The sequence below is a fragment of the Mesoplodon bidens genome, assembly GCF_964165515.1.
Source record: "Mesoplodon bidens genome assembly, chromosome: 2".
NCBI lineage: Eukaryota > Metazoa > Chordata > Mammalia > Artiodactyla > Ziphiidae > Mesoplodon > Mesoplodon bidens.
Window position 1 is genome coordinate 181,373,998 of NC_138177.1, and position 24,702 is coordinate 181,398,699.

Below are 24,702 nucleotides of genomic sequence, written 5' to 3' on the forward strand. Positions count from 1 at the left end.
ATACATTTAACTTTTGGTTCTCTGTAGACAGAATGACTGAAAGCACAGTAATAGCATTAATTCAGTCTCCCGCTGCACCACAGCACACGAGGAGCAGTGAAGCTTTACAGCAATCTGTCCACAACATGCTAATTTTTAGGAAGCACACAATTAACCCAAATATCACCTTCTAAAGGTGGTATTTTCTTTTTAGAGACATTTTCCCAAACCAGAATGGATCAGAATGTCTATTACCAGATCAGATCTTCCAGACGAGAACTAAGAAGCCACACGCGTAGAGGTACAAAACCAGCACCGACACGTTACGGGTAACGACACAGGAAGAAAAGGACACATGCTCAGAAGCACATGTGTGCTCGCTCACCGGTGCCTCCTGCACCTCCTCCGCGCAGCGCCCGCTGGACTCACTGGAGGATGCGATGCTGAGGTGACGCTCCTGAGACCCGCTGCTCCCCAGGCTTCCATAGCCACTGGATGTGCTCCCGTGAACGGGCTGCAAGAGAGAGGGGCCCGTCGCAGCCCCGGGTGATGGGAGAGACACAGCATTACCTATCTCTGAGCTTACCTACAGTCATCACAAAATTAAGATTAAAATTTCTGAAATCCTAAATGAGGTGTGTGAAGGGTGATGCTGACGTGAAAGACATTCCTCTCTCATCTCAGTAATTCTCAAGGGCAGAACCTACTTTTCTAGTCTAGGTGGGTATTTCTAGAACAAATGTTTTTAAAGCCACAGTAAATAAATTTAACAAAACATGAAAATAAACTCTAACTCTTTATGCTGAGTTTGGAATAGACAGAACAAATTAAATATATACTGTACTTTTCCCCAAGAACCTCAGAGATACTTTATGAACTCTAGAGACTGTAGGAAAGACATTTTGAACACTACTGGGTAACAGTTTTAGTGACACCATCAGTAAATGCTTGACAAGTTTACTGATTGACTCTCTAGTAGAAAGCATTTTGGTATTTGTTTTCAACAGGCAGTTTTTCCTACTTTGGCTCATAATGACTAGAGATACAGAGACCTGCCACCCCTCTCCCCACCTTTAAAACTTTAATTATTTAAAAAGAATAGTGAAGCCAAAACACTGGCAGCGTCTGGAATACAAGAAGGATTCTCTCATTTAGAAATAACTTCTCTATCTTATTGCTTCCTATGACTCTGTTTGTCTTCTTAAATTGGATTCTTACAAAAAGTCCTGTGTATTTAATACAGAAAAAAGGAAAACAAGATTAATGAAATTTAATTTGAAAACAGAAAGAGGAAGACAAAAATTTCTGGAATGTAGAGGGTAAGGATTTCTCTCTCCTCACGGTTTATTTCTGTGAAGTGACTTTACTAAGACTGAATGTTAAAATTAAAGACAATTATGGGAATATTACGTTTGTTTGTTTTTTTAATCTCTCACTTTACCTCTAAGAGAAGTCTGTGAATTTGTTCTTGTAATTCTGTTATGTCTTTGTCATTACCGTTCATCTTTTGTATTCTGGTGGCAAAAACATCCGCATTTAGTGGACTCCTACAAGATGCCAAGTGAAAGATTGAGTCAGGCAATTTCAAGTTCATTTACAACGAAGGCTAAAGTGATTTTTAATAGAAAATTCAAACAATAAACCTATGCTTTTACAAAGCAGCTCTTCAACCCCAAATATAGACAATATGAAGCTCAAACTCTATTCATAGAGGTAGAGAGAATCCTAGGAAACAAATGAGGTATTAACTGTCTTCTTTAGTTTCTCTGCAGCTGTAATCATTCTACTGTACCTGTATAAATTTAAAATCAGTGGTAGGTATACCCCTAGCTACTAAAATACCTTCAACAGCTACTGGTCTCAGAATTTAACATGAACTGAGTAACCTACCGGCTATGAGAAATTTTAGGACCTTAAGTTTGGCAAACACACTGAATGCTTAATGTACCTCATCACTCAAGCTACCTAGTAGTAAAGATGATTCTGCAGCCCACCCGCGTGGTGAACATGTCGTTGCCACAAAATCTTCAGTCTTATTTATACCCCAATTCTAGAGCATTTGAAATCTACCACCGGAATACAGTGAGAGGCAGACACGTCAACAGAAAGAGCAGCAAAGACAAGCGACTGACATTCACTTAGGCCCCTCTCTGTGACAGGAAGTGCTGTTTTGTAACACACTTCGACAATCAGTGACATTGTTCTACACCCTTACGACGCGCCGGGCGCTGTGCTGGCCGCTCCACCAGGCACCCCCTCCTCGCTTCCCTGGGCCAGACCCCGGCTCAGGTCCCCCGCTGTCGGGCCTGCCAGGTGCTCCCTGGGCCCAGAGTCCCGGCTCCAGGCCGCACGCTCTCGGCCACCACACTGTCCGGCCTCTCAGCACTTCGGTCTCACGAGTGCTGCTAACATCGGAAGTGCCGTGGGCCAGACACGTCACCTCCTGAGTCCTCGCGACCCCGGGAGGTAGGAATCAACCCGGCAGAGGTGAAGAAACTTGCCGAGTTGCCGTGGTCAGGCGGCCGGGTCGCGCCTAAAGCCACACGCGCGAACCCCGAGCCGGCTCTCCCTCCTTTTCCTGTTACGCGTCCTGCACGCTGCCTCTCACACCTCAGACACGCGGCAACACTTCCCGAAACTCCTAACAGGAACGGCGGGACGCCAGCGGGGTCACGGGAAGCGTCAGGAAGAGGCCGCGTCCCCGGCACAGGCCCCCCGCCCCAGACCCTAGGAGGCGCCAGGCCCGGTCCGGAGGCACCGGCTCCGCGATGCGGGACGCGGAGGGCCAGCTGCACCTGGACGACAGCCTGACACTGGCACGTCTCAGGTCTCAGGTGCCCCTCCTGTCCTCCGCCCTCCCCCGCCCTCCCCCACCTGCCGCTGGGAGTCAGGCTCCTCCCACGCTCCGTTAGCTCCTCCCACGGGCCCGGCATGTAAAAGCGTGGCCGCGTCAAAGAAGGGTCCCTGGGGGCTAAAGTGCATCCCCGTGTGCTGTGAGCCTGAATGTCTTCCAGAGGCGTCTGGGCTGCTGTTCAAGTGCAATGCTGAGTGGAAACAGAACGTTCTGCTTTGTGCTATGAGATGTGGATGTTCCCAGGGGTGACCCTTCCGACAAAACCAAGTTGGGCTTTTAATCACCAATTACAGAACTCAAAGGATTCACCGCCTTCATCAAATGGTGTCAAGCTCGGCATGAAGCGTTGGCGGCGGCGGCGGACGTCAGGAAACGGGTCTAGGAGTAAAGAAGGAAATCTGGTGTCCGTCTCCACTTTGCAACGTCCTGCCTCCGTGATCGCCGGGAAAGTGACTCCGTTTCACAGGATGCGGGTTTGTTTGGGTTTTTTTATTTTTGTAAAATCAGAGGTAACGGCAGCTAGCCTCCCTTCCCACAGAGCTGCTGGGAAGGACCTGGAGAGAGCCGGACACGCCCACAGCCCCCTCCCTACTTCAACTGTCACACTTTCCAAAACTCCGCTTGCACGTCACAGTGCCATTGCTGTTCTCCGTTCTCCCATACGCGGTGGGCGGCAAAGGGAACGTCTGTTTTGTTCATAACCTCAGCCTCAGCCTAGCACAACGCCTGACTCAGCAGGTGGCCGTAAACACTTACTGAAGGAATAAATGCATTAAAATAATTTTATAAACAGTAAATAGATAATTACAGTTCGATGAGAGAAATTAATACCTACTAGCCTCTAAACTCTCTCCCTCATATAATCCTGGATCTTGAGATGCAATTATTGGTGTAATTTTAAAAAACACTGAAAACATTGGGAGTACTAATATGTCGGTTTATTCCATATATTTTTAATCAAAGAGCTGAAAGGATGGCTTGGAGAATGAATCTAGGATGCACCTCTAGCACTGACAGGGAGGTACTCAGACCGGTCAACAGACACCCAGATGGACGTCTCATCAGAGGAACTGTACTTGCTTTGGGGTTTCCTATATTCATCCTAAGCAACCATCTGATTTTTGAAAAATATTTATCTATTTATTTATTTGGCCGTGCCGGGTCTTAATTGTGGCACGCGGGACCTTTTTTGAGTTGCGGCATGTGGGATCTAGTTCCCGGACCAGGGATCAAACCCGGGCCCCCTGTATTGGTAGGGCGGAGTCTAAGCCACTGGACCACCAGTGAAGTCCCCAACCATCTGATTTTATTTTCATTTCCCAAGAGGTCTCCCTACTGGGGAAAAAAAAAGTCCTTTCTGAGCAGCATGAATAGCACTTCCTTGGCAGTCATATTCGTTACCTCAATTATCCAGTTAGTTCTCTACCATAAATCAGCCTCAAGAGTCAGGGTGGCAAGGAGCCTGATTCTTCCATTAAAGCAGCAGACCTGCTCTGCTGAGAGGCCAAACCCTGGAGCACAACAAGGTCAGAGCAACCTGAGGCCTATCTCACCATGGCCAAAACATCACTCTATCACAATATAACACGTAATAAAATACTCTTACTGGGAGATGTACTGTTCTGTACACACAAGTTTTATGCTTCTGTGCACAAAGTTGTATAACAAAATACAAAAGACAGAGTTGCTCAATCTCAGCATGACACTGAAGAGTTAAGTATAATTTCCACTCTTAAAAGAAATAGACATCAAAAGGAAACTTATGGGATGGGCCGGTTGAGAAACCTATAGGTCAATTTTACATGGCCCACGAAGTCCAGGGACTAGGAGTATCTCAGATTACAAGAACCGTGGTCCAGGTTGCTCTGGATCCATTTTGCAAGGTTGTTATATGGACAGGTAACAACAATCAAGCAGGCTTGGGTCAGCCATGCTGGCAGGAGAATAAATATGAAAGAATTTAAATATTAAAAATAAAGATTTAGGGACTTCACTGGTGGTCCAGTGGTTAAAGACTTTGCCTTCCAATGCAGGGGGTGCAGGTTCAACCCCTGGTCGGGGAGCTAAGATCCCACATGCCTCGAGGCCAAAGAAAACAAAACATAAGACAGATGCAATTTTGTAACAAATTCAACGAAGACTTTAAAAATGGTCCACATCAAAAAAAAAAAAAGATTTAATAAAATTGACACAAATAAGTGGAATTTGACAGCAGAAGGCTGATATAAAAAATTTTACATGCTCACTAAAGAGAACCTTAAAATTCAGAAAAGGAAAAAAAACAAAACTTCACCCAAAATCCCACTGTCCACACATAACCAAAATGTATATTTTATTTCCTTCTAATCTTCTTTTTCCTATTTCATAGTGTTCGTGTTTTAAACATAATTACAATCATACTGTATAAAAACTTCTGTATGCTGCTTTTTACATCATCTAATATATGAATTTCCCAAGTTATATACTCTCTGTAAAAATTTTTATTGACCAATATAATAACATGTCAAGCAGGTATTTCAGAATCTACTTAATGATAGACATTTAAGCTATTACAATTTAAAAATGCTGCAAAATCTGTCTTTTCTTTATAAGGCTTTCTGTATTTCGGCTTCTTTGGAATATTCCGATAAGGGAATCGTTAGGCCAAGGAGGTAGAAATCTTATACAGCCCTTGATACTTATTGCCAAACTGTCTTCCAGAAGCACTGAAAAAAACCTGTCCTTTGTTTAGTTCACGTGTCAGTTGATTCAAAGGGGAATCAATGGGCCAAAGAACATTATTTGGAAAAAGACTTTTTAGAAAATACGCAAACTGATTGACTTACGTTCGCACTTTATGCCGACCGATGATGAAAGAAACCTTCCGGCTCCATGGGTTCACAAAGCTGGACCAACTGGAATCCAATACGATGTAATCCCCATTTTGAGAACAAAATCTAATGGGTGAATGTTCAAAGGGAAGATGGCCTGCATACTTCAAGACTATATAAAATAATAAGACAAAATTAGAATTTATTTAACACGGATATTGATTACAAATGTCTTTTTTTAAGGCATTTATTTGTAAATGTTTTAGAATGTCAAAATAGAAAAAAAAATTGTTTCAGCAGTTCCAATACATTGATTACCTGGTTAAAGGTTAAGCTCTAACGATTAGAGCTTGTGAGACCCTCTAGTGAGAAATGAAATGACAAACTTAAAAAGATCACTGAAAAAAAAATGTCCTCCTATAAGGAAGTAGGTCCTTACTTTTTTGGTGTATGGCGACCATCAGAGAACGATCTTCCGAGTGCAGGTATGTCAGGATGGATGTTCCAATCAGATCCTGAGGTAGGTAACCCAGCAAAGGCACTGCTCTGAGCACAGACACAGCACAGGCAGCATGTCACGCGCACCAAGTAACTCATATCTTATATACTTCCAACAGTACTTTTCAGCTAAACTCTAAATATGACAAAGGGTATGCAAAAGATGTTCATTACAGCATTTATAAATGCTACAAACAACCCAAGTGCCTATATTGTGGGGAAATAGATACACAATCTAAGAAGTGTTGGTCATTTGACATATTGCATCAAAATTACCTGTGAAACTTCTAAAAAAAACAGATTTGCAGGCTCACGGCAAGCTTACTAAATCAGAATTTCTGTGGTAAGACTAGGAGTCTATATTGTTAACAAGTTCCTCAAAGGTCTCTGATGCCCTCCATTTCGCTGCCTTTTAAAAAGTCTACAAAGATCACATTACAACATAGAAGTACTTATGATGTTAAATGAATAAAGCAGACTACAAATTTATACAGAATAATTAAAATTATACAAAAACAATGTCTCCTGAAAGGTGATATCAAATAGACAACCAGTCACAAAGCCATTTGTAGGATAAAGGTTCATGGGAAAATTCTGACGTACAGACACTCAAGATGATTTAGACAAAACTGACTCCAAAAACATTTTCTATGTGTACAAATTCAAAAATACTTTCTAATGCAATAAACTTAAGTTGTTTTCAGAATAACTTCAGCAAAAATTTTCTTACTTTCTACAGATTATATTATATAAAGTATCTCATTAATTACTGTTTAGTTTCAGGGTAACTAAATGGTAATAAATAGGTAATAAACCCATTTCCAAATGTTAAAAAAATTTTTTTAAGCTTTTTTTTTTTTTTTTGCCGCATCACTCGGCCTGTGGGATCTTAGTTCCCCAACCAGGGATTGAACCTGGGCCCTCGGCAGTGAAAGCATGGCATCCTAACCACTGGACCACCAGGGAATTCCCTGTATGTTAAAATTTTTTAAAAACCAAAATTAAGGGCTTCCCTGGTGGCGCAGTGGTTGAGAGTCCGCCTGCCAATGCAGGGGACATGGGTTCATGCCCTGGTCCGGGAAGATCCCACATGCCACGGAGCGGCTGGGCCTGTGAGCCATGGCCGCTGAGCCTGCGCGTCCGGAGCCTGTGCTCTGCAACGGGAGAGGCCACAACAGTGAGAGGCCCACGTACCGCAAAAAAAAAAAAAAAAAAAAAAAAAAATTAATAACTATCGTAACTGTGCCAGGTTTTTTGACATTTTTGCTTATGCTTATCTGTGGTACAGTACATTGGTTCTCAGATTTTCAGATTTCACAAATAAGTAAAATTTTTAAATAAATGCGGGGGGAAATGGGGGGTACGAACAGGGGATAACAATGTTTTGTTTTTCCAAATAAAGGTATTAAAAAAACAACAATAAGCAACAACTATTATGTACTGTCACTAACTCTTTAAATAAGAAAGACTATTTTAATAACCAAAAAAAAAGCAGGAAGGACGTTAAGTTCAAAATAAGTAACAGTTCTTCACACACACAAAGAATCTCCCTTATTTTTCTTTCTCTTTTCCCCCCTCACTTCAGACTAATAAAAATTCATCATAAACTGTTTGGGAAGCACCTGCCTAGTGGAAATAACACTGGAATAGGACTTGGAGGCCAGAGTCATGGTCTCATCTGGACCACAGTCATCTAATACTATGTGGTCCACGTTCATTGTCCTCTTGTGCAAACTGGAAAAATAATTTCTGACTCTCCTAAAGCTTTGAAATAAATATGACAATGTGTAAATCTTAGCGCTATAACATGCAAGATATTTACATTAAAAATTTACACAACACGGGACTTCCCTGGTGGTCCAGTGGTAAAGAATCTGCCTTCCAATGCAGGGGACACAGGTTTGAGCCCTGGTCCGGGAACTAAGATCTTACATGCCACGGGGCAACTAAGCCCGCGTGCCACAACTACTGAGCTCAGTACACCTCAGTGAGACAGCTTGCCTGCCGCAAACTACAAAGCCCATGCGCTCTGGAACCCGCACGCCGCAACTAGAGAGGAGTCCGCACAATGAAACGAAGAGATCCTGTGTGCCTGAACAAAGACCCCGTGTGCCGCAACTAAGACCCGACGCAGTCAAAAATATATATATAAGGAAAATAAATAAAAATTTAAAAAAATTTACACAACACAAATTTCAAACTAACAAAACTCAAATGCACAAATGAATAGATTCAACTCTATCACGTTACGTTTAACATATGTTAAACGTTATGTAAAACTTTTAAATATTTTTATTTATTTTCAGAAACAAATTTCTTTTAGGCTTAAAGAAGTACTTACCTTTCATCTATTTCAAGAAAAACACACCCGGGGGTGTGTGTTGTGGTAAAAATTCTTTTATCCACTGGGATTCGAGGAGCTATGGAAACCAGAAAGACTGGTTTAAAGGCAGATACCTAATTAACTATCCACTTAACATATTAAAGAGGGAACAAACTCTATACGCCATGGCAGAAATCTCACCTAGGGACCTGGCCTCTGAGCAGCCAAAGCTAATAACTTTCATTATTAACCACATTTTAATTAGGTCAAAACGTGATGCCTACTAAAGTTAATTTTAAACAGACAGAAAGTCTGTGTACATCGAATAGCTTACCCATCACAATCTAACAGTCAAAGCTGGGGTCATTCAGGGTTCAGGACAAAAATGTTTCGTCATATTTAGTGGTTGAATACAACTAAGCAAATAGGATGTGAAACGTCAGTACAATAGGGACGTATTTAATCTGTAATAAAATTGGCACCGTCAGTGCTACTACAGTCTGCTTTGACAATGCAGTGATTAATACGTAAGGGAACGATTTGAGCATGACACTAATTACGCATTTGCTTACGCACGATTTCATTTGCAAGAAACACGAGGTGAATGCAGAAAAGAGCAGCTAGTTGAATGGAGTCACTTAGGAACGTGAAGAAACATGCACACACCTGAAACATCCACCTGCAGCCTCTGTTCACCAGGTGTGCCCTGAGCCACGCCCGTCCAACCTGGTGGCGGAATTTTCCCTCTGATTTCCGTCCGCCTTCCCCTCGCTCCTCACAGTAATGCACAAGCTGCAGCCCTCCCAACACCCATGTCCACAGCAAACTGCAGGGCTTTTCCGCTGCGGTGAGCCGCATTTATTGTATCACTTGTGCATTTCTTCATCATTTAATGTGTCACACCGTGTTACCATTTTATGAGATTCCCGTCTTATTTTTAATGTATGGTTATTGAGTGTTGTGCCCCTAAACTCATTTTTCCCATAAGCCCTGTGGTTTGCGTGAATTTATTTGTACAGGATGTTAAGTTTTAGGAAAGCACACGTCACATTACAGCAGAACCAACTGTAATTTCAAATGATAAATGGAAGCTGCTTCTGTATTGATATATGACTTTAGCAATGTTGTTCTGCCACTGGAAGACATAAATTATACTTTTTACTCAGGGGGCTTTCAAAACACTTAAAAAATATAAATTCATTCTTGTGACCTCTGTATGCAACAATTTCAATGCTCTTCTGTCACACAAGACAGAAGCAAAAGGCCACAGGATGGTCACCAGTAGAGAAAGGATTAGAAGACTGTGCATCTCTGGCCAGGTCTATGCTCAGACCCCTGGGCCATGCTGTCCTTAAAGGAGATGACCACACAGGAAGTCAAGGTCAGCACACAGAGACGTCAGGGAGAAGCAGCTCAGGGCCAGGCTGAAGCCAGTGGCTGCAGCAAACAGGCTTTCACGTGCTCCTTTCTGCTGTACTGACACGTCATGTCTGACCTAAACGCAGGCGCTCCTGACCTACCTTCGTAACCAGAATGAATCTTCTCCACCAGCGTAAGACAGCAGGGCTCAGGTTCCGGGCGGGCCGAGCTGTGCACATGAATCAAACAGGGGATCATCCGGAACGGGCAGTGAGGCTGCCCCAGCTCCCGGGCTTCACTTCCACTGAAGAGAAGAAAAATGGTTTAGTACCAGTCCTGACCTGTTCACTTAGTCCACCGTGAAACAAAGCCGGGGAAAATGTTTTGTTGGTAATTTCCAAGAGAGACATGTCTGAATCTAAAACGTTTCGACATATTTATTTATTTATTTTGGCTGTGTTGGGTCTTCGTTGCTGCGCGCAGGCTTTCTCTAGTTGCGGCAAGCGGTGTCTACTCTTCATTGCGGTGCGCGGGCTTCTCCTTGCAGTGGCTTCTCTTGTTATGGAGCACGGGCTCTAGGCGCACGGGCTTCAGTAGTTGTGGCTCACGGGCTCAGTAGTTGTGGCTCATGGGCTTAGTTGCTCTGCAGCATGTGGGATCTTCCCGGACCAGGGCTCAAGCCCGTGTCCCCTGCATTGGCAGGTGGATTCTTAACCACTGTGCCACCAGCGAAGTCCAAAACATATTTATTTTTAAAAGGAGGGACACGTTAGTTTAAATTTTCAATAGCCACGGGCAATGAGACTCGTTTGTTCTTGGATGAGTAGGAGGCTTTCTGGAGAGCCGGCTCACCAAGGTGAGTGTGAACCGCTCACTAATTTCAGTGTGACTTTCTGCTCCTGCTGGGAAGAGGGGCAGGCACAGCCACCTGTCTTGCCTCGTGTGTCTTAACCAAGTACCACATGGCGGGAAACAAGGCCCCCTGGGATCGCGCCCCCAAGCCGGTCCTCCATCAGCCCTTCCTACGCCCTCGTTCAAATGACCGATTCAGTCCCACTGCTTCAGCTGCTCCGCTGCCCGGCGGTGCAGGCCTGGTGTGCGGTCCAGCATCACCCACGGTGCCCAGCTACAGGGAGATGGCGGGGCTGGACCCTCTCGGCCAACCGGCGCGGAGGCTGCTCGCTCCCTCTCAGGAGGCTCCCCGGGGGCGAGGGGTCTGCAACAAGCACACAGATGCCCACCCTGTTTCATCAGCCTGGCTGCCTGGAAGACGTTTCCACTTGGATCTGCCCGAACATCCCAACCTGTATTTCACGCTCCCCCGTTTATGCCCATCACACCTCTCCTCGCCGACCATCATGAGCGCGGACGTTCGGGGGTCTCTGGCCGCCCTCCCGCTCTCTTCTCTCCTCTAACTCCAGCATCTCCTGTCACTTCTCCGCTCTCAGCCGTGACCCTGCTTCCTAGGTCACCGCTCAGAAGAGCGCCTTCTCCTGGCACTCACCTGCGAGCATCTGTACTTGTGCTAGCGGCTAGCGGCTCCCCTCCCATTTCTGTGTGTGCTTTCTCCAGGCTCATCCCATCCTCAGCTTCTCAGTGCCATCTATACCGATGACCTGCACATCTGTCTCTAGCCCGGCCTCCTCCCCTGAACCCCGGGCTCCTGGACCAACGCCTCGTCAACATCACGAGGCAGATTTCTAGTCGACACTGCACGCTCACCTAAGACTAAGGCACACGCTCTCCCCTCTGCTCTCCAGGCAGCTGCTTGTCCTGCAGTTTCCTCCTCCCCAATACACGGCACCTTCAGCCAAGACTCCCACGTCACCTGACGACTCCTTCTATCTCGCACCCGAAACTAACCCACCTGTATATGCTGCTAGGTCTCCCCTACAGAAATACCCAGAAGATCGAAAGTGTCTCCACCTCCACCTCCACCGCCTGGTCCAGGACCCGCCATCTCCCAGCTGCACCGCATCAGCGCCATGCCCACCCCCCCAGCCTGCTCCAAGCTCCCACCCCAGCACAGGACCTTCTGCACAGCACCCGACGTGAGCCTTCCGTAATCAATGACATTTCCTTCTAAGAAATGAAAATGCCCTATCCCCACCCACTGAACAGGCCTGAAGCAACAACCGTATGGCAACAACCACCCACCCAGATTTGGCCTCCAGGTGAGCCATGCTATTTCCTGGCACAAGGAATCGGGGATACTGAAGAAATGATGGACCCAGGTCTGGGGCAGGAACCGTCTAGGTTGAGCCTGGGACAGCAAATCTGAAAGAAAGGAAGTGGTCAAAACCACTGGGGACTGTCACCGGGCCAGAGGCTAACCTAGTTAGCCTAGCTAACCAGCGGCTCCCGCTGGCCAGAGAGGGACAGTGGGAGCACCTCGAGGCACGAGGAGAACCTTCTCTTTAGGATGAGATTCTAAAATAGTGATGGAGGAAATGACGAGAGAGCTCAGATTTGCTTCAAAATAATGAGATGGGGGATGGGGGGACTGAGGTGGTGGCACAGACGACACAGGACTGGCCACGAGGTTAAAGTTATTAATGCTGAATGATCAGTGCATATCAGTTCATTGTACTATTTTTCTCTACTTTTATATTATTTTGAAAACTCCCAAAGTTTTAAAAATAATTAAGTGGCTACCCTGAAGAAAACATTTCATTCAGAAGTCAAAACGCCCCATGGTCTGGCCTCTGCTTCCTCATCTTCTTCCACCCTCCCCCCCCCCGCCGCCCCCGTCACCACCCACAGGCTGGGCGTGCTCTGCCCCAGGGCCTTTGCACTGGCCTGGAATGCTCTTCTCTCAGACACGGGTACAGCTTGCTCCCTCACCTCCTTCAGGCCTCTGGCCCCATTCAGGCTTCTCATTAGAGAAGAGTGCCTTGACCACCCTGAGCACACCAGCAACCACTGCCCAGGACCCCCTTACTCTGCTTTTCCGTTCTACGTACAACTTATCACAGCCAACACGTGTACATTTAGACAGCTGTTTATTACTGGTCTCCCCCGCTACAGAACCTAAGGTCCATGAGGGCAGAACTTTGTTTTGATCCCAGCACCCGTAACAGTGCCTGGCTCAGGAAAGGCACCTGAAAATATTTACCAACATAACCAACACACCGAGCGCTTGCTACGCGGCAGGCACTGCTCTCAGACCTTCATAGCCAACAACTCACCTGCGAGTGACAGAAAGAACCGACACGGCCCTCCCCGCACACGCACACCTTTCCAGGTTATCCCTCCCCAAGCATTCGAATACTCTTAGCCCGAGTCCCCCGCAGTTCCATGGAGTGTCTGAATGATCCGTTACAAGGATTTCTCTTCCCCTCATATCAAGAGCATTCAGTAACCTCAATACTACTGTTGGTGATCATGACATCATTTAAAACCATTTTTTCTTTTTACTTTGAAAGTAACACTAACATATCACAGTAAATTTGGAAGAGAAAATAAAAATCACTAATAAACCCTACCAGAAATCAACTACTATTAAAATTTTGATCTCTTTTCTCCTAGTTCACTGTCACTGGACCTTTTAAGTCCTCATAAATATACCTATCTTGCTTTCTTTCAGGTTGTTCAACATTTCAAAAATTAAGTTTAAATGTGACTGAAAAACAAAAACCAAACAGAAACAAAACAGCCCAAAAAAACTGTCATCTGAAAGTATATTTCATGTCCAGTAACTTTCACATGCCCCTGGGTTAAGAATGATCTTTCTGGTCTCTTCCCCTATTGCATTATTATCTACTTTTCTCATAAGTACATGTATCTTCTCCTCAATCAAAATACAAACTCCTTGCAGCAAGAACCAAGTCTTGTCTTTTGTATCCACAACAGCCCTAGCTGAATAAAGCATCAAAATAAGTGCCAAATGAAATCAGAGGGATAAATTTGGAATTTGGGATTAACAGATAAGGACTACTATATATAAAACAGATAAACAAGGACCTACTTTATAGCACAGGGAACTATATTTAATATCTTGTAATAACCAATAATGGAAAAGAATCTGAAAAAGAATATATATATGTATATATGTGTATATATATATATATGTATATATACACACACACATATGTATAACTGAACCACTTTGCTGTACAGCTGAAACACTGTAAATCAAATATACAGTCAATAAAAAAATAAAAATAAAAATAAAAAAATAAAAAATAAAGTAAAACCAGAGCCCACTCCACTGTTCCCGGCCTCCAGGAGCTCCCACACTCACCGGATCCTGCAGAAAAAGGATTTCACTGGAGCGAATTCATAGCGTGAGGCTGCTGGAAACAAACACACGTGTCAGTGTCCCACCCCCATGCGGCTCCTTCCCAGACTGTCACTGTACAAACGGGAGACTCTTTTCAGGGACAGAGCTGCTCTTGATTAAAACAGGACTCTCCTCCCTCACTAAGGTCTAGTTCCATCCAGTATTTTCCCAGGGCTTTTTCGTGTTGAACAGTAACCCTCAGGTGAGACCCTGAGAGCACCTGACCGAGGCCTCTCCCTGTCACCCCCTGCAGTCCTGTCTGCATTTCTGCTCCTGCCCGGACTCACTGCTTCAAATGTCAACGTAATCAGCCTGCGACACAATTATTTCGCTGGTAATATTCTATTCCCCTGTAATAGTTTGGACACGCCTCAAAAACTGGGAATTCAGATTACTTAGAGCTTTCAGGTAGAGGATACATACATTTCTTTCCTTGGACAAATTCCCCAGAGCTGTGTTCCCAGATCAGATGATATCATTTCATGACTCTCATCATATATTGGCAAACTTAGCTCCAGCAGATGGTACCAATTCAGTGTCATTAATAACACTTTCTCACACCCCTCATGCCAAAGGTTTTGCTTCAATTTTACGGACTTCACATTTATTTTATTGATGTGTGAGGTGGTAATTCAGAAACACTGAAATTTGCCCATCTTAGGAAACTGAACTTATTTCCAAGTGTTTGTTGATTACTTTATTTCGTCTGGTGGAACTCCCTAAATATGTATCTTTTGGGCATTTATTCACTGGAGTGAAAAGTTTTCAGTTACAGAAACCAAGGAAATGTTTACAACCAAGGAGATGTTTTAAAAAAAATATACACTGAAGGAGCACCTACAATGAGGATTCTGAAGAACCAAAATACTGAACATGGTCCAGGTGTTTGTACTCCTAAGGAAATGATCATAGGAAGAATAAGAAAATGGGCTTTTGAGTGATCAAGAAAAATATTCACGATTAAAAAAAAGCCCTCCAGTTTAAAAGTAAAGGGACCAGTGACCAAACTCCTGTAATTCGTGAAACTATGAACGTTACAGGCCCAGAATTCTGAAGCCCGAAGTCTGGGAGGAATAACAGAAAGAACTTGACAAAGTAAGCTGAAGAAATTAATTACTCTAAGATATGCTATCATCTTAACACAGAAACTGTTTCTGGAGTTTCTATGGAGGAATTAAGGCAAGATAAAGATTTTTCAAAGATATCCTTGATTTTCTGAGCTGATTCTCGTGGGTGGGAACCGTCCCTCGGTGACACTTTCAAACGCTCGCCTTGGTCTGAGGACAGTTCTCCTGCTGTAAGGTGCAGTCCCAGCAGCCGTGGGGTCAGAGGGGCTCTGGATTCACGCTGCCAAGGTGAAGGCCGGCTCCATACTTGCAGGCAGTGTGACGTTGGCATCTCTGCGACCATGGCAGCTAAGAAAGGGCACAGTTGCTGGCTCTGAGGGACCCGACTGTTGCCTGAGCCCTGCTTCCCACGGGCTGCCCCCGGCCCATGCCCATACACGGAGCAGGAAACGAGGCAGGACCATTCCATGGAGACGCCGGGCTCTTCCAGCGCGTGACAGCGGGTGGACCCCCTCTGGCTGCCTGGCCCAGAAGTTCTCTGGACTGCGCTGCGGCCCAAGGCTCCTGCTGCCCAGCGCCCCCCCCCCACCCCCCCGCCTCGCTCCTTCCAGCGATGCCGGCGATGCGGGCTGAGGGCTCCTCTCACCACCTTCCACCCGCTCCCCCAGTCAGCGTCCCGCTTCTGGGCAAACCCAAACTAATACAGTTACTGTGTCCGTGTACCGGGGAGAATGACAGTACCTACACCTCACGAGGTCTTCGTGAAGATTAACTCAGTTAATCCACGAAAGCAAAGAGAAGGGTCCCTGGCAAATAGTAACCGTTCAACAGACGACAGCAGCTAAGATGAGCCTTTATGCTGCGGACGCTCCAAATATCTCCAAGCCTTCCCCAACCTACAGCTTGCTGGGTTCTCACAGAAACCCTGTGTTAACAGGCACGTCAGAAACTGTGATTCTCATTTTACAATGAGAAGCCAAGTGGCCTCCAAGGTTCACGAAGCGACAGAATGCAGACCTTCAGGTTCTGAGCTTAACATTCTTTACACGTAACAAAATACCGCAACTCTGCTGTAAGGTGAACTCGCTTACACTCCTTATACATTGTAGCAGGCACCTGACTTCAACTGCCCCCCCACCCCCCCCCCGGAGTCCTGTAACACAGAGAGCCCGCCTCCAGGATCTCAAAAACAGTAGATGGGGGCCCGCTGTCACGTCCACACCTGGGCTGGAACGTGCGAATTCTTGTTTCTGCAAGTGTGTTCTAAAGAAACAGCGGGCAGATCCTTCTGAGAGGTCTGTACAACAAGCCTAAGTGGAAATGTGCTCTAACGCAGGGCCAAAGCTGACAACTGCTGAGTTCAGAGCTTCCCGTGTCCTCTTAATGTCCTATGAGTTCAAAGGAAGGGACAAAGAGGTGACATGAGCACAGCCCAGAAATGGTGTGGAGCTGAACAACGGCCCTCAAGGAGGGTGTGGATCCTTGGGGTTCCCAAAGCGAAAGTACAGTGTGAGAAGTAAACTCAATGGACATCACCTTTATGGAGCAAGTAAATGTTTAGGTCCAAGAGACAACAATTTCAGGGACTATTATGCTTTTACAAGCAGGGGAAATACCATTAAGTAATTAGCAAAGATAAGAAAGTGAAAAGATCAGGGAATTCCCTGGTGGTCCAGTGGTTGGGACTCCATGCTTCCACTGCAGGCACACGGGTTTGATCCCTGGTCGGGGAACTAAGATCCCGCAAGCCTTGCAGCACAGCCAAAAAACAAACAAGTGAAAAGATCAGACAGAGACTATAGGGCAATACTGAAGGGAAAATGGGAAAGACCTGGTGAACAGTACCACGTGTCTGTTCTGTTCACTGTTGTACCTTAGCACCTAGAACAGCTCCTAGCCCACAGGGACTGCTATATAATGTCTACGGAATGAATAAATGATGAACAAAAGCAGAGAAACAAATGTGGACAATTAAAGGTTGAAAACACGTGTTTCGGAAAGAGGAAGCAAAATAAAATCAGTGTTTCTGAATGATGGGAAAAGGAGAGAGGGAGCTGGAGGAAAGCAAGGGTGACAGGTGTCTTTTCTGAAGCTTATATAAAATGTGCACAGAGAATGGGGCAAGGGTCTGTGATTGAGAAAAGAAGGCTGTAACACTGTTCTTCACTGGACTGAGAACTGGATTAGAAACCAGAATGAGTACAGAGCTCTAGATTTGCAGGATGAAGTTCTGAGGATCTGTTTCACAACACTGTGAATGTACTTAATGCTGCTGAACTGTACACTTGAAAATGGTTACGATGGTAAATTTTGTGAATGTGTTTTTTACCATAATAAAAATAATCAAAATTTTTTTAAAATGAGAGAATAGGGTCTGGGATCAAAAAGAAAGTTGATCTTTACTAAGTTCTTTAAGAGACATTTCACAAAAAATATGAAATAGGGAATAAAGGGTGACTTAAGAAAGAATGAATGGGACTTCCCTGGCGGTGCAGTGGTGAACACTCTGCCCTCCCAACGCAAGGGACTCAGGTTCGATCCCTGGTCAGGGAACTAGATCCCACATGCATGCCGCAACTAAGAGTTCACATGCCTCAAATAAGGAGCCCGTGAGCCGCAACTAAGGAGCCCTCAAGCCGCAACTAAGGAGTCCACATGCTGCAGCTAAGGAGCTGGAGAGCTGCAACTAAGGAGCCCGCCTGCCACAACAAAGACCCGGCACAACCAAATAAATAAATAAATATTTTTTTTAAAAAAAAGAATGGATGAATGAATGAAAGATTACATGGGATTGAATAACACAAAGAAAACTGTGAGTGGGAACCCACTCCCCACCCCCAGTTCAGGAAAAGCAGTCTTTCAGAAGGAAAACAAAATGATGAGATTCGTAACTTTTAGGGAGAAGAAAAACTGGAAAGGGATCTAACTTTGAGAAGCTTACCTCCAGAGCAAAGCAGAGAAATAATGAGGTCAGTATAAGAGGAAAAACATTTAATTTTATTAACAACAGACACTTTGTAGCAATTAACCTGCTATACATTATGCTGTAACACACCATATCTATAGCCTATAGTCTGTGAAACTAACTTGATTAAATGAAAAACAAATTTATTGGATTTTTATGTTATTAGCAGCATTTAAAATGCTATTTTCATCACATTCTGACTTTTAAAATGAAGAAATAAGAAAAACTATATATTTGCATGTTCTGAATAATGCATTCATTTGTGTACTATTTCTGGAAGAATGAAACTGATCTTTACCAGGCAAGATAAACATCTGAATATTGGTCCCATTACCTCTTTGGGTCCAGTTGTTCCAGAAAGGAAGCTGAGCGTGGGCAGTGTGTGTGTAGAACACCCTCACGTCTTGAGGGGCAAGCAGCTCAACGAAATGAGAGGACTCTAAGAACTCTTTCTTACAATGCAGGATCGAAGGAGCCTGTTCAGAAACGTGCACTAACCTTCCAGACAGAAATGAAAAAACTGCCACAAACGTATCCTACGAAAAATATTTAAAATAAATGCAAAATATTGAGATACATACTGGCAATATTCCCTGAATAAATTTCGTCTAGACGTCTACCATGAACAATAGCTTAATACCATGATCAATAGCTTAAAACACACACACACACCTGCAAAGGCAACAAATCGCTGTAAAACCTGCATTGTTCCTTCTGAAGGTTTAAGTTCTGCCAGACAATGCACCAGCTCATTCTACACCGACTAAACACAGTGTATACACTGTATACACTTCTGGTTCCCTCTCCTTTGCAAACTGTACCTGGAAGGGCTGTCTTCTCTTCACCCATGCCTATTCCAGGCTTCAAGACCAAGCTAAAGTTCACTTGCTCCAAGATGTTGTCTTTGACAAACCTCAGTACATAAGAATCATTTCTCTAATGTGTTCCGTTAGACATAAACATAACTTATTTATAATCGGCCACTGTTTGTACCTGCTAGCAAGTGGCATATGTTTTCCTCTCTAGATTTACTTTGAAGATCTTAAAGGGAAAATGTTTTCCTTAAACTTTTTTTCCCTTAAATCTCCACAGCACCTACTACAGTATTATAAACACATCAGTTAGTAAAATAAGCACTGTAACATGAAGGGTAGCTCATGCTCCAATATTACAAAATCTTTAAGTTACAATTATGTTGAGGTCTACACATAAATTAAGTAATCTCCATCATAGCAGCGAAACATGAGGCTCAATTATTCTGTCAACGTGAAGAGATTCCAAAAAGATATACTACGTATCTCTTCCAAAATTTTACAACAAATGACAGCATCTCAACTCACCTGTTCTATAAAATCCAGTTGTTACAACGTGAAGTAGTAGGTCTTGGAAGTAAGAGTGATATAAATAGAAATTAACAATCCGGAGATTAGAATAAGATGCAGGAAATCACTCTGCACTGTGATTTTTTTCTTCATTTGAGAGAACTCAGGGATGCTAAGGAGAGAGAGGCACCTCATGACGGAAGCAAAGCCAACTACTACTAAGGTGTTGCTTCCTGTTTTTAGATGTTTTCTCTGGCAAGGGCAGGAGAAACTCCACACGGCCTCTGTAGCAGTTTTCGCCTATGCTTGACCTCAAATTGTGGTGACTGAAATGCTCATTTATTATTTTTAAAAATCTACATCTAGATAAGAGCGTTAGGAAAAATCACCCAGGTTGATATGGCAAAATTTGTGAATTCTTACTGTGTTTTTGGAAGTGTGCTCTGAAGCAATAGTGGCCAGTTCCTCAAGACTGTACATGGTCACGTCTGCTTGAGGCGCTCCATTCTGATGGAGAATCTGGAAAAACTCACTGTTTGCTAAGAAACACAGGAAAATAAATAGGTAGTCCAGTGACAACAGTATCTTTAGGAAATCATTTTTTATCAGTATAAAAGCAGGCTTGTTTTTTAGGATGAGGACACCTCAGCATGTTTTCCTTGAAACCAGATCATTTTCTTCTTTCACCTAAAATACTGGTAGTTGTACAGACTTAAGATTTTGAATTTTATGAACTCTGCATGTTCCAGATCACAAGGAATGAAACACATTGAAGGTACCAAAACAAGGTACTGAAACCAAAAATTCCAAATACACACACAGGAAATCTGTATGGCAGAAACATTACTCCAGGATTCAGGAACTATATACCATCTATGAAGCCACAGAGGTTTGTGCTACAGAATGTGTATTTTTTTAAATCCCTTGAGAAGAAGTCTGAAAAGTCATAAAAAGAAAAAAATGTTTACAACCATTCGATTTTAATTTGGTAAATTCCTGATACATCATGACTGTATTTTAAAAGTATGTCTATGGCAGGGAAATGTAAATGTATTTAATCAAGTGTATTTTTCCCCTAACAGTCATAGAAGACAATATTCTTTTAAAAAGTGAATCTTCAAAACGTGCTTATGCCGAGCTCCACTCTCCTGAAACAAATCAGCAAAACACTGCACAGTTACTAAGCTATGACACAAATAAGGTTCTCCGAGGCTCACGTGAAAAACTAAGATGCTAATGCCATCCGTGTAGGTTTGCACATCTCACATAAAGCACCGTAAAAAGCTCAAAACATTTCTGTGCCTAAAACCAGGCAGACGACTGCTCTGGCCTGGCTGCTGTTTACGAGCCATGGTGTCCGTGCACGACTGTAGTCCCTCTCCAGCCCGTTTACCTTGCACGCTGTGTACGCAGCGAAGGGCATAGTTGAGAGCATCCAGGGTGCTTGGTTTACTCTGCCTCTCTGACGGGAAGTATTTTTTCATTTCTTGGACAACCGTTATAAGGTCTTTGGAAACTCTGATCTGATCTTGCGGTTCACTGTAAGATAACAAAGATTCTATTGCGGTTCACTGTAAGATAAAAAAGATTCTAAATTCACACTTTCGATTATAATAAGTCAACTTTTACTGGACAGCGTATTTCATGCCAGGCCCGCTTTCTAAGCCCTTAACATGGATCAGCTCATTTAGTTCACAGATTTATTATTCACCACTTTTTTTTTTTACAGGTGGAGAATCCCAGGCAAAGAAATTGGTAAACATCAAGCATTTCCCACTTCAGCCTAGAGTCAGCTAAATTCCTCAACCACTTTTTACCTTTTGGTTAATTTCCTTCAGTTTCTCCAGGGTATTTCATTCTAAGTTGTCTGAGTCTCCTTAAACTTTTTCCTAGGCTTACAAACAAAATATAAAAAGATGTAAGCCCGCCTTTCCCCTCTACTACCCCAGCAGAGAACAACAAACACATCAGGTTATTTCACCTGTTGCTGGTCTGCACGTATTTGCTCCGCAGCTGGTATTGCCGGCTCCACATCTCAGCAGAGTCCTTCCCCAGCGCCTCAGGACCGCTGGCCTGTGGTCCTTCAAGTTCATGAGGCTGGCCCCCCCTAGAGTCCTGAGATTTACCACCGGACACTTCTAGATCTTCACAGGGATCCATCGCTCGCCCGGCAGTCCTCAGCCTGTCGCCTGCTACTTTGCTACTTTGCGATCGGCGACGGAAATGTACTTCTCACTTTGGTCCAGGCCATCGTCTCAGAGAAAATGTCAGTCATCACAAGCCGGCAAGTAGAGGTACTCTTTCTGCTCCTCCGGGGGCACTTTTCTCCCCAGTATTTCCCTGCAATCTTGGACGTCTCCGCTCACGGGAGGTCCACCCTGGAGGGGGACGGTGGAAACAAAGGTGACAAGTGTCAAGAGAAACACAATCTGATGCTGGAAGCTCGGCTGTGGCTCGCGGGCTGGGCAGCCCCAGGGGGATCCCGGTTCCGGCCGCCCCGAGAGTCGGCGTGCACCCAGGACCCGGACCCGGCAAGGGGCAACTTGAAGCACAAAGTTCCCACAGCGCAGGACAGGCTCGGGGCGACCGCGCCCGGCGGGCCCCGAGGCCTCCCCGCCCGGGCCGAGGCCTCACCCACCGCCGCCGCCACCGCCTCCCGCGGCCCGCGCGCCGCTCGCCCAGCTGACCCGGCCCCACGCAGTCTCGAGGCCCGCAGCGTGCCGTGCGGTCGCGGGCGCCGCGCCCCCCGCGCACCACGTGACTCGGTCCCGCCCCCGGGTCACGCGATTGGCTGCCGCTGCCAGCTCTGCGAGACCCCATTGGCCTGGGGGCGGGACCCGCGCAGGGGCGCCCGGGTTACATAAGCGGAGGCGAGTGAGCGGGGCAAAGGTTCCGGAGCTCGTTACGTAACGCCGGGGGTCGGCCTGAGGACGGCGCCCGGCCAATCCCGGCCGGCTGGCACGTAGGGAGGGGGCGGAGGGGCCCTGAGGAGGCTCCAGTCCCCGCCCCGCTCCCGGCCCCGGGGGATGGGCCCCGGGGGATGGGCCCCGGGGGCCGCTGGAGCGAGCGCGGCAGTGATAGGGCGCTGGAGCCGCCAGTCATAAGGGGGCGGGCCCAGGGCGGTGGGGTGGGCGGGGCCTGCGCGGCTTCCATGTGAGCGGCCGCGGCTCCCCCAGCTCCAGAGTCGGGAGAGCGGCGCAGCGGTGGTGCGGATCGGGACCAAGGTGGCAGACATCCCAGCGCTTTCCCTGCGTCTTCTCGGGTTCCCGTCGTTTCCATTTTTCTTAACGACCTTCTTGCTCTCGCTCCCGCGGACTCTTAAGTGAGGGGGTCTGAGGACCCGGCAGTGTAGCAGCCCTGGAAAGATCAAGCCCGGTTTTCAGAAGCGGAATTCTGACAGTGAAACTTAAAACATTTCCCTGGTCTTCCTAAAGTTAAAGATTCACTTAGCAACTGGAGGAAGACAAGTGTCTGTAAAAGACATTATTTTGGGAAAGGAAGGTGTAGAGAAGGCCTTTAAAAAACACCGTCGGAAGACTCTTTTTATTTGTGCCTCGACTCCTCCGAAATGGAAGGTGCCATGTACAACTCCACCCCTCTCCGGTGCCTGGTACATCAGAAATCTTAAGTATTGGTTGGATGAATGAAAGGAATTGTAAATAAGAGGAGGGGAAAGTGAAGTGTGGTAACTGTTCATATTAGGTAGTGGGTAAACCACCTTATTTCTCCAAATGATGCTTACTCTCTTCTGAATCTCTATTTTGTTAAACTGCATTCATTCAGCAAATATTTATTGAGTGCAGGTCTGGGGATGGCAGGTTTTGCTGAAGGGAGAACAGAGAACTGTTTTCCACATGCCATGTTCAGAGATTCAGAGATGTGCACTAAACATCCAAGTGGAGTGAGTGGTCAGGTAGGCAATTGGATCTCCCAGCCGGGAACTCAGGGGAGAAGCCGGGGGTGGAGATACAGCTTACATTTGGCAGTCGTCAGAGTCTCTATGGAGTTTACAGTGATGGGTGAAATGGTGTCAGTGAGAGAGTGCCGAAAGAGAGAAAAGGGCCAAAGGCCAAGATTTGGGGCACACAGAGATTCAGAGGTCAGGCAGAGAACCAAGCAAAGAATAAGGAGCCATAGATGAGGTTGAAAGAAAACCAGAGGAGTGTGGGGTCCTGGAAGCTTGATAAGGAAGCATTTAAGGAGAGAGCTGGCAACTTTATCAAATGCTGGTGATAAGCAGAGTGAGACAGAGGCTGAGAATTTCCTGTTGGGCTTCAGCAAGATGGTGACCTTGGTTAAAGACGTCTCAGTGGTGTGGACTGAAGAAAAGTAGGCTGTGAGGCAATGACTACAGGGAGACATAGGGAGGAATTTTGCTGTGACGAGCTATAGACAAGTATTTTTTGGCTGGAGGGAGGGATGTGGGCATCGCTATTAAGTGACGGGGTGATCCAGTAAGAAGGGAGATGTGAATGACACAGGAGGGAAGGGCTGCAGACAAGAGGCAGTTGCCAGAGAGAAGTCCTTCCTGAGGCTGGGGATCCAGAGCCTTGGCCAGAGGCAGGCACTTGTCCCAACAGGGGATTGTCCGTCTTGGCGGTATAAAGCCAAGTAGAAGATTTCTAAATGCACTTAGCTTGCTATTGAAAGGATGAGAAAAAAAATTATTTTCTAATAATTGTGCCATAATTGATTTAGTAAATTCAACTTTTACAGACTGAATTTTCTGCTACTATGAAAAGCAGCTCAGTTGGAAATAAGTTTGCTTATTTTTTTTGTTTGTTTTTGTTTTTGTTTTTGTTTGCGGTACGCGGGCCCCTCACTGTTGTTGTGGCCTCTCCCGTTGCGGAGCACAGGCTCCAGACGCGCAGGCTCAGCGGCCATGGCTCACGGGCCCAGCCTTTCCGCAGCATGTGGGATCTTCCCGGACCGGGGCACGAACCCGTGTCCCCTGCATCGGCAGGCGGACTCTCAACCACTGCGCCACCAGGGAAGCCCAAGTTTGCTTATTTTTAAATGCACTAAGCAGTCTGGTCAATTTTATTTTATTTTATCTTATTTTTTAAGGTATTATTTATTTATTTTATTTATTTGTTTTTGGCTGCATTGGGTCTTGGTTGCTGTGTGCTGGCTTTCTCTAGTTAAGGCGAGCTGGGGCTACTCTTTGTTGCGGTGCGTGGGCTTCTCATTGCGGTGGCTTCTCTTGTTGCAGAGCATGGGTTCTAGGCGCCTGGGCTTCAGGA

At 45.5% G+C, this 24,702-nt stretch overlaps 1 protein-coding gene across 2 annotated transcripts in view; it reads right to left on the reverse strand.

The window, feature by feature from the left end:
• PER3 (period circadian regulator 3) overlaps positions 1–22,182 on the reverse strand; it is a 65,413-nt gene extending 43,231 nt beyond the window's left edge. Inside the window, exons 1-12 of one of the 2 annotated variants that reach the window (XM_081224799.1) lie at positions 22,098–22,182; positions 21,441–21,837; positions 20,853–20,998; positions 19,883–19,998; positions 18,472–18,673; positions 14,067–14,118; positions 9,985–10,127; positions 8,483–8,561; positions 6,083–6,189; positions 5,659–5,815; positions 1,421–1,526; positions 365–493 (exon numbers count right to left, since the gene is read on the reverse strand). In XM_081224799.1, coding sequence (XP_081080925.1) covers positions 365–493; positions 1,421–1,526; positions 5,659–5,815; positions 6,083–6,189; positions 8,483–8,561; positions 9,985–10,127; positions 14,067–14,118; positions 18,472–18,673; positions 19,883–19,998; positions 20,853–20,998; positions 21,441–21,619 — 1,416 coding nt within the window. In that variant the 5' untranslated portion in view covers positions 21,620–21,837; positions 22,098–22,182. The other variant, XM_081224800.1, reaches the window with a different exon arrangement.
• Between the last annotated feature and the right edge of the window lie 2,520 nt (positions 22,183–24,702).